The 9,629-nt window shown below is 61.4% G+C and overlaps 1 protein-coding gene across 1 annotated transcript in view; it reads right to left on the reverse strand.

The window, feature by feature from the left end:
- Positions 1-1,322: 1,322 nt before the first annotated feature.
- The window catches only part of LOC113486216 (carbonic anhydrase 15-like), a 10,638-nt gene continuing 2,331 nt past the window's right edge, over positions 1,323-9,629 (reverse strand). The window contains exons 2-9 of the mRNA XM_026859943.1: positions 7,008-7,019; positions 6,804-6,839; positions 4,378-4,548; positions 4,013-4,173; positions 3,211-3,303; positions 2,834-2,900; positions 2,475-2,641; positions 1,323-1,783 (exon numbers count right to left, since the gene is read on the reverse strand). Of these exons, the coding sequence (XP_026715744.1) occupies positions 1,583-1,783; positions 2,475-2,641; positions 2,834-2,900; positions 3,211-3,303; positions 4,013-4,173; positions 4,378-4,548; positions 6,804-6,839; positions 7,008-7,019 (908 nt within the window). The 3' untranslated portion in view covers positions 1,323-1,582. The remainder of the gene's footprint in view (positions 1,784-2,474; positions 2,642-2,833; positions 2,901-3,210; positions 3,304-4,012; positions 4,174-4,377; positions 4,549-6,803; positions 6,840-7,007; positions 7,020-9,629) is intronic.

Raw genomic sequence — 9,629 nt, forward strand, 5'->3', positions numbered from 1 at the left:
CCCCGCATGTCCCGAGCGTCCCCCCGTGTCCGCGTCCCCCCCCGTGACCGCCCCTCCGTGTCCCCCTCCCGCGGCGGTACCTGGGCGCGGCAGCACACGGGAGGGGTGTGCGGGGGGACACGGGTGGGGACAGCCCAACCCGCCCTGGGCACACGGGGCGAGCGTGACCCCAGGGCTGCCGGCTCTGCCCGGCCTGAGCCCCCAGCGCGGCGCTTCTGGCCCTAAGGGAAGGTCAGCACGGAGCCCCCCAGCGAGGCCGCTCTGCCAGCCCCTGCCAGCCGGGGCCCGCAGGAGTGACCGTGCTGAGCAGCGGCCACCACCACGGCGGTGGCAGGGGGCTGCAGCGGCCCACGCTCAGCATCCTGCGTGTGCCGCACGCCCACCGGCACCCAGCACCCCAGGGCACGAGCACCAGCTCTGCCCTCCCCTCTCTGGAGCAGGGTGGCTGCTCTAAGTCCCCACACCTGAGCTCTGGGGTGGGTTTATAGAGCCCCAGCACCCACGGGGGCCTGCGAGCACCCCAGTGGGAGGATCATGGGCTCTGCAGCTGGGCCCCTTTACCCACTGGAGATGACTTTTCCCTGCTGCAGGCTTCAGAGGGAGCCCAAGCCTCGTGCCAGGAGGATGCTCAAGTCCTCGGCACCCATGGGTGCAGCACCCATCCCTTGGGTTGGGCTGGAGCCCTGTAGTGGCAGCATTTTCCCCCCAGAAAGGACAAAAACTTCAACCTGCCCCACTCTGCTCCAGACAACAACCTGTGCTCTTGCACCCATAATTCAGGAGGAGACGGGAACATGCCTGGAGCTCCAGCACATTAATTATGAACCACCCCATTCACCTGGGCCCTGGCTCTGCCTCCACCTTGCCAGGTAGCACAGAAGTAGCGCCAGCAGCTGCAGCTATTTCTGCCAGCCTAAAATTAGCTCCATGGAAAGAGCCATCGGTTCCTTGTGTCCTGCCCCAGGGCATGGAGGGGTGCTGCATCCCCAGGGACAGCCCCATCCCTCCATCAGCCAGCCCCAACCCTGGGGAAAGCAACAGGGCAGCATCTTCAAGCACAGGGGCTGCAAGGACTCTGAGACACATGCAGGGTCAGGATTTGGCCCTGGGAATTTATTGCACAGGGAGGAGAGGGAGAGTGTCGCACCCGCCTGTGCAGCCGTGTGCAGGGCCAATATCCCCGGGTGCCACCCAGACACTGTCCCCCAGTTCCCTCCCCACTAAGCCCGCACCCCCATGCCAAGCACCCTGCCCCAGCAACGCCAAAGGGACACAGAGCCAAAGAGGCAGCAACCCACAGCCACCAGCGAGGACCTCGGCTTTATTCCAGTCCCTCCAGCATCCCCTCCTGGTGGCCCCCACCACCTGGCTACAGGGGCTTCGCAGGGGAGGCTCCGGGCTTACAGAGATTCACCTCTGCAGAGATCCAGGTATGCAAAATCTTCACCCAGCTGAGGTCTCGACGTGCATTTTTTTGGGTTGTTTTTTTCCCATTTACCCACGAACCAGATGTGTTGCTTTCCCATCACCATTGCAGCAGGGCGATGCTTGTGTGGAGACTGGTGAAAGGCTGGGCCAGACTCTACAGGGTTGGTGAGAAGGGGCCAAGCAGGGCTAGCAGGAGCAGGGGGGAGAGGAGCTGGCAGCGGTCCCTGCACGGGGACCCGCCGCTGGCCGTGGCCGCCCTGGAGGCGAAGACCTTCCGGCTGCGGAGGGGCTGCGGCGGGCGGAAGTTGTTAGTCACGGCGGCAGGGAAGTGGAGGGTGCTGACGAACGCCTGCAGCTGCTCAGGAGGAGAGGCAGGGGTGGGCAGCTGCTTTGCTGGGCATCCCGAGCCCCCACCCACTTGTGAGCCCCCTTTTGTGCTGCCCCACAGCTGATGGCACAAAACCCACAGCATGGCCCCATCTGACAGGTGTCCTCCTGACACCCCTCACTGCTCTCCTGGAACCAGACCTGGAGGGTAAGTACCTGAGCCAGGGCCTTGCAAGGATCAGCTCTTGAGTTTTAAAGGAGCTAATGGTGTTTCACTGCCTGTGCTGAGCACTTCAAGAGTGGCTGGCCCATGACACCCCCAAGGAAATACGTCTACTAAGATGCTTGGGCAGCAGAGGAGAAATCCATCCATCCATCCATCCATCCATCCATCCATCCATCCATCCATCCATCCATCCATCCATCCATATCCATCCATCCATCCATCTCCTTGGAGCCTCTTTCGAGCTCCAATGGGTTTGCTCCCATTTTGCTTTCTCAACACTGGGGCTGGGTGAGAGAGCACTACAAATGGGATTTCTCTTCACTGGCAGGTGGCCATAGCTCCATTATTTACCCCTCATAAAACTAATTAATTGCCAGGAGCATTATTACAGAGATGACTTTCCCTGTGCTCTTGCTTACAGGTCAGGAAGGTCAAGGAGAGGGGCCACCCTGGGGTTTTGGGTGCCGGAGAGTGGGGCTGTGCATGCTAGTACCTGCTCCCGGCCGATCTCCACCGGCTCCTCAAAGACAGTCCAGACGACGACCTCGCTGCAGTCGGGGGTGGTGAGGGAGCCCTGGTAGCGGTAGTACCCAGAGAGCCGGCTGGTGCGTGGCAGCAGGGTGCTCAGGCGGAAGGTGGAAGCCAAATCCACAGCATCCCCTGCGTGGAGAGACGTGGGCACTCAGCCCATCCCGTGGGGGGACAGCAGGGCCACCCCCATCAGTCTCCCTTCAGCCATATGGCTCCATGGACCAGCAGGTCCCCCCAAACACACTCACCGGGGCGCACCCCTGGCTCCCCTCACTGGGGTCTCTCCCCTTTCCCCCCCACCCCAGCGAGGAGGTGACTCACCAGTGTGGGAGACATTCCTCAGTCCTGCCACGATGGTGTTGTAGTTGGTGTTTGGGGTTTCAGAGACCTGCACAGGGGGAGAGTACGGGGCTGGTGCAAGGCAGAGCCGGGTGATCCAGCACCACCGAGCATCCGCAGACAGAGCCGGCCCCAGCCCCACGTCACCACAGAGGGGATGGATGAGCTCCCAGCTGGCACCCCCTTTGCACAAAGCCAGCAGGGGGGTCATGGCAACTTTCACCAGTGAGGTTCTCCAACACCTCCTGCTCCTTCTCGCTCCCTCAGGGCAGCTGTACAATGCTCCCCCAGCCACACCACAAGCAGCCTGTTCCCGGGGGGCCCCCTCCCACCAGCACCATGAGCCCCTGCAGACCCACCTGGAAGAAGAAGCCGAGGACAGCCAGCCCGTTGGGATGCCCCTTAGCCTCTGCCAGCGTCCGATACTTGACATTGATGTGGACGATGTGCAGCTGGGGAAAGCACACAGGGACCAAGCATGGGCAACTGCCCCTGGCCAACCCCTGGCAGCAGGGATCTCACCCACAGATCTCCTCGGTCAGCCTGGGACAGGCAGACACTGAATGTCTGAGAAAAGCCCTCCCGGTCCCATGGGCACTTCCGCAGGGCGGCCCCTTGGAGGATCAGAGCACCCCAATGAAGCGAGCATCCTTTGAAGGGGGTGGGGAAGGAGGGGGCCATCAATCCCAGAGTGCTCACCAGCCGCAATACATAAATTTTGCCCTCCTTTGGCAGGTAATTAATATTTCAGAGGCACAGAGACTCCAGAAGGATCCTGACGCTCTTGGCACACCATGCTCCTACACGCTCTTGCTTGCATTCACCGACCCAGCGTGCGGTCCTAGTGGTGTGCAGAGACCTCCACACCCCACTGAGTGCCTCTCATGAGGCAGCTTGGCCCACGCATGGTAAAGAAAAGCCTTGAGTCTCATGTCAGCTGCTTGTTAACCACCCAGTTACCCTGCGCAGTAGCTGTCCATTATCCCACCATCAGTGCAAGTCTGTGGTGACAGGGAGAATGGCTGAACCCGTCAGTGCAGCGTTACAGAGCCTGGTTTCCCCACTGCATGGCAGCCTTGGGACACACCAGCATCACACCTTGCTGTCACACCAAGGACCTGGGCCACCCAGAGAGCATAATGGGTGCTTTTTCTCACCTACCTCCATGGGGAGCTGGTGCCCATCGAGGGTGTGCTCAGAGCCGTTCCTGACTGGGCTGCCCCAGTGGAAGTGGAGCTGCAGCGCGCGGTACCTGCCGGGGAGGCCCCCGCCACTGATGGTGATGTGCTCAGAGGCTGACTCGCTTGCCAGGCTCAGCATCACTGCAAGGGCAGTGGAACAGGGTAAGGATGGGGGACAGCCCTGGCACACCTGGGCTCGTCCTCCCCAGGCTCCATCCTAGCACTAACACAAACCCATGGGGCAGGACCCACCCCGAGACCCCAGGAGTGGTGGCAGAGCCAAGCCCCAGCCGGGATGGTGCCCGGTGAGCCAGGCAGAGGAGGGTGCCCAGCCACAGCACGCACCTGTGTGCCCATCATTTGCCAGCCTCCACGTGCCAGGTGGGGCCTGATCATAGCCCTGGAAAACGATGTCTCCGAGGCCACTGTCCCGCTGCAGCTGGCGCCTGTCGATATTCACAGGGGACTGTTTGTCGCCACCACACGTGGCTTTCAGCTCCTTCCAGTGGCTGGGGCCTGCAGAGGAAGAGCAGGGAAACCACGGGCAGCCACTGCCGCCCCCAGGGGGGACACCAGGCCGGGGGTGGCTGGGTCCCAGCCAGCCCTGCTGTCCCTGCCAGCCCTGACATGCTCGCCTGCATCCCGCAGGAGCTGCTCTCCTGCCCAGCCAACTTTTCTCTCTATTGATGAACAGGGACTTAGTGCAGCCTCATCCATAATTCAGCAGGATTTCCTCACGGGGCTGGGGGCTATATTTAGCCTGGCAGCAGTGTCCATCCCTCTACGTTGCCACTGGTGAAGGGCAGGCTTTTCTCCCAGCCCCTTCTGCCCATCCCTGCAAGCAAACTCTCACTGTGGGGCTGTGCCAACTGTTGTCCCCCCCATGACCCCCAGGCTGGGGCTCACGGCAGGGCTGGGCAGGGAGTTGCACTGAACAGAAGGAGCAATCTAATAAAGTGTCTGCAAGGGAAGGATGGACGAGCTGCTGAGGAGGAGGGATGAAGGACATAAGGCCCATTCACAGAATACATGGTTTGGGTTTTACCACATTTTAGCCTACCCATGCTGGTTTTGTCCGGTTGTGGCAGGTGACAGTGCATCCTGGCCATGCAGCTCACCCTGGGGCAAACCCCACGTGGAGTCCAGCGTGACCACACAGCACCCGTCGGCAGCTCCCAGGGTGGGGAGTCACCGCAGTAGGAGCTGGGTGAGGATGCAGCAATGCTGGCTGGACCCACTGCTAACCCACAATGCTGCCTGGGGGCTGTGAGCAGAGATCCCCACAGCTGCCACCATGGCCGGACCACACACCCCATATGTGTGGCTCGCTCATCAGCCCAGCACCATCTCTTTTTACAACACTCGTTGCGGTCCACAGCTGTGGGATGTAGCTGGCCATCCTGCTGGTCACTGCTCCAGTGTGGCTTGCTGTGACATCCCGCTCCTTTTCCTGGTGGCCCCGGGCCAGCCCGAGCTGCAGGTGCTCAGGATGAAGGTTGGGCTGGGCTGCAGTCCCATCCAGGGAATAGAAGCTCCCCCTAGGTCTCCAGCCCTGCCCACCCCAGGCACCCCCAGTCCGGGGGAGCTCAGGGCATCCTTCCACAGGCACCGCTGGCTCTGCTCTGGCACACATTATGGCTGGGCAGCTTTTGGCTGACCCACACACTGTCACCCCCCCATATGCCCTACAACCGGAGCCTGGGGAGGCCATTTCCCCAGCAGTGCCCCATGGTTCAGTTCTTGCATTCACCAACCTTCCTCTTGGGCAGACAAAACCACAAACACACACTCACCCCCACCTCCTGGCCCCCTGGGCTGTCCTATCTCCTTCCCTTCTCGTCTCATTACTCCAGGCAGCTTTTTGCCTGGAAACCCTGGGAGTCTCAGCCTGGTCGTGCTGCTGCCTCACCACCTCCCTGGCACGATGCTACCAGGTGGCCCCACAAATTACCCAGTGCCTTCATTAAGGTACCATTCCCTGCAGCCCTGCTGTGGGCACATGGCCGGCTTCACGCTGCCCAAGCCGCTTCCCACCGGCCTTGCTCCCCTGCTGAAATATGCCCTCGCCGTTGGCCTGATGACGTTAAGTTGATGGTAACACCAAGCATTGGTCCAGCAGGGATAAGTGGAGCCCAGCAATTCACGCTCTCCGGCTACAGCCAATGTGCCACGGCAGCTGGGCACAGGGCATGTAAACCCAAGAGCTATAAAACAGTTGGGCCGTAACAGCTGATTAGATGCTCGTTGATCCTTAATTAACCTTTTACAAGCTATTTACATGCCTTGAGACAAAGTGCCCCCAGCCATGCCTCTCGTCCCCAGCGCGGGCAGCAGCTGCCTGCCCAAACGGAGCTGTCCCTCCTCCAGCCGGGCCCCTGAGCCTCAGTCCCCTCCACGCCTGCGCCTGGCTGGGATTGCTAATGGCATGTTTTAAATATGGGATTTAATTTGCTTGAGGTGAAAGGGGAGAGGCTGGTGCTGCCCCAGGAACACCCAGACCTGGCTGGGGTGGGGGGACAGGGACTGAGCTGCTCCCAGGGGCTCAGGTGATTGTATCCAGTCTCTACATCAGCACATCTGAAAGTGAAGCTCCTCTAACCATTCCCGCCTTGGTGTGGTGTGGGTGGATTTGCCCTTTTCCAAGGCACGCTCCCCACTGTGGCCTCGCTGATGCTGCCTAGGGTGCCCTCAGCCAGGCGCTGTGGGGAGACACAGGGGTCCGAGCCCCACACAGCCCCGATACCCTGCACCCCACACATGGCACCACTCACCGCATTTGGGGTCCTGTGAGTCGTAACACCACTGCCCTGTGGGAGAGAGGAGAGCTCAGGGCAGGTGATGGTAGAGACAGGCACCCACTCCCAGACCCTTCCCCCCCCCAGTAGTGAGGGCACCCCTCATCGCAGTCAGGGTCCTGCCGGCACTTGTGTTCATCCCGGTTATTCTTGGCACTGGTGTTTTCGCACCCTCCCTACCTCCCCCGGCCGCTCCGCAGGGAAACCTCCCTCAGTATCACTCTGCTCCGCTCCAAGGCGACCAAAGCTCGCTGCTCGCAGTGCTCCTTTCCCAGCTGCTGTGGGGCCATCCCCTCCTTACCCACCCTGGGGAGTCAAGGCAGACCCTCGCTCCACACCAGACACCTTGCCCGCCCTCCAGCAGCCCTGGGTGAGTGGGGAGCAGAGGGGGGGGCTGCTGCAGCCCTCCCCTGGTGCTTTCTGCAGCTCCCGGTGGGTGGGCTGGCAGCAGAAGGCGGTTGCTGGGGGCTGCAGCAGGCAGGAGGTGGTGGTGGGCAGGCCTCTGCCCACACTGCGGGGACAACGGCTCACCCCGTCACTCAGCCCCATCACTCAGGGCCACCTCAGCCAGAGCTGCCGAACTCCCACCAGCACTGCTGCCTGCACTCGGGGCGGCTACAGGACCACGCACTCGATGCTGGGTGCCAGTGCAGCAGACGTGGGGATGCCAAGGAGATGCCGAGGAAACTGGAGCCCTGCTCCTGCTGTCTGCACATCCACCCAGGACCACTGGTTCTGCAATGGGAGCCAGGGAGCACACCCCTCATCAGCTCACATCCTTCCTCAGCTCCCTGTCCTGCTCCTGACAGGAGGCACAGAGCAACCCGGTGCTGCCTGGGGCCAGCCTACACAAAAGGTCCCCACTGCTGGCCGAGGGGACGTGCCAATGGGGCCAGCTGCAGGTGAGCTGAGCCACGCTCTCATGGCAGCCACAACCACTTGGACCAGCAGGACGAAGGCAGCGCTGCCTGCCTCCACCTGTGCTGCCCGTTGCCCCAGCCTGCAGCACCACACCCCAGTCCTCGCTATGGCTGTACAGGAGACACCAGCCCCGGAGGAGAGCTGGGAGCAGGACGATACAGGACTCAGGAGTGTCCCCAGGGCAGGGACCTCAAGATTTCCTCCCTGCCCAGGGGGTGGCCAAGCTCCTGGGAGACCCTTGGATCCGCACCCACCAGACCTCGCCTGACCTCAAGCATCCTCTGGCAGGAGCCAAGCCTGGCCCAAAGACAGGTGAGCACCCCAGCACCTCAGTCCTGGGACAGCAGTGCCAGTTTGCTCAGAGGTTTCATCCTCATTGGTGTCTCCCAGTGGTGCAGGTCTGTGGAGTGGGTGGGCTGAAGCCCAAGATCCGAATTACCCCAAGGGGAGCCTGACCTAGACACCTCCTGCCAGGTCAGGTAGCCCCAGGAGGGCTGAGACCTCCCTGAGCCTGGCAGCACAGCGGGGACATCCACCAGTGGGGAGGAGGATGGTGGGAGGGCAGGAGGATAGTGAAAGGGCTGGAGATGGCTCCTGGGCCAGACCAGATCCCCCAGTCCCTGCCTCCAGCCCTACTGGTGCAGCTCCCCCCATCCCCGCATCACTCCCCCAGCATGTGGGAAAAGGAAAGGAATAAACAGGACTGGCACAGGCGCACCCCAGCCCCACACCCCGCAACCCCTCATCCTCTCCCACCGCAGGGACCCGCTGTCCCCTCCGGCCACCCCAGACACATGCAGTTGCTAATTACCTTCCCAAGAAAATGCATTTTAAGCTGGTAGGAGCTTACAGCATAAAGCTGCCCAGCAATGCCCCTGCCACAACATCCAAGTGTCCATGCTGACAGCTGCCCCCTGTCAAAGTGTGTCCCCAGGGAGCAGCAGTGAACCGCTCTGCTCCAGACACTCCTGGTGTCTTCCAGCAGCCACAGCATCGCCCCTGTCCCCAGGCAACAAGAGGGCAGGAGGGAAGGGCAAGTGGTATCTGCACAGGATCTTGCAGCATCAACACGGTCCCTGCCAGACCGAGTCCCTCCAAACACTCATGACATCAGGCAACTGCTACAGAGACACGTTTGTCCCCGAGACCAGCAGCAAAGGAAGGTCTGTGTCCCATTGCCTGCAGCTGAACCAGCATCTCGTGGCCCGGAGCAGAGATGAAGCTCTGGGAACTGTGTTGGTCCAGGTCCAGCAGCGATGGAGGCGGCTGCGGTGGCAGCTGCCCTCTGCGGGCACAGGAAAGGGAGAGCAGAGCCCTCCACGGCACCCGCGGTGACAATGACACTGCACGCTGGATGGCATTCAGCAATGCGGCCACGAGCAGGGCACGGGGACAGCCCAGCAATGCTGCGGGGACTTGTTCTGCAGCACTCCCAGCAAACACTGCAAGCCCAGCAGCTCACAAGAAAGCAGTGAAGGTTTCTAGGACCTGAGCTCCCAACTCGGGAGTGTGGGTAGGCGTCACCAGGGCCAGGACTGCACTTGTGAAAAGGAGCTGCCACTCTTTCCCTGCACCCAAAACCAGTCCCTCTCATGGCAGGCTGGGATCATGAGGCCAATTTTTAGTTTTTAACTACTTCCCCCAGGCAAAGTGAATTTGGCTCTGGAAAATCCAATTCCAGGACTTGTACTGCAGGCCACCCAGTGAGCTGTCACCAGGACAGGGGTGAGGGGCTCTGTAGCACCGCACCCACTGCCCCAGGTGCTCAGAAGAGGCAGGGGTAGGTGCCAGTAGCACAGCTTTGCCCACTCCGAAGGGACGCATCTCTCAACCAGCACGCTGAACACACCCATGTTTGGAATCTCAAGTTGTGTTGCTATG

The sequence above is a fragment of the Athene cunicularia genome (assembly GCF_003259725.1).
Source record: "Athene cunicularia isolate RWA chromosome 15 unlocalized genomic scaffold, athCun1 chr15_part1, whole genome shotgun sequence".
In the NCBI taxonomy this organism is placed as follows: Eukaryota; Metazoa; Chordata; class Aves; order Strigiformes; family Strigidae; genus Athene; species Athene cunicularia.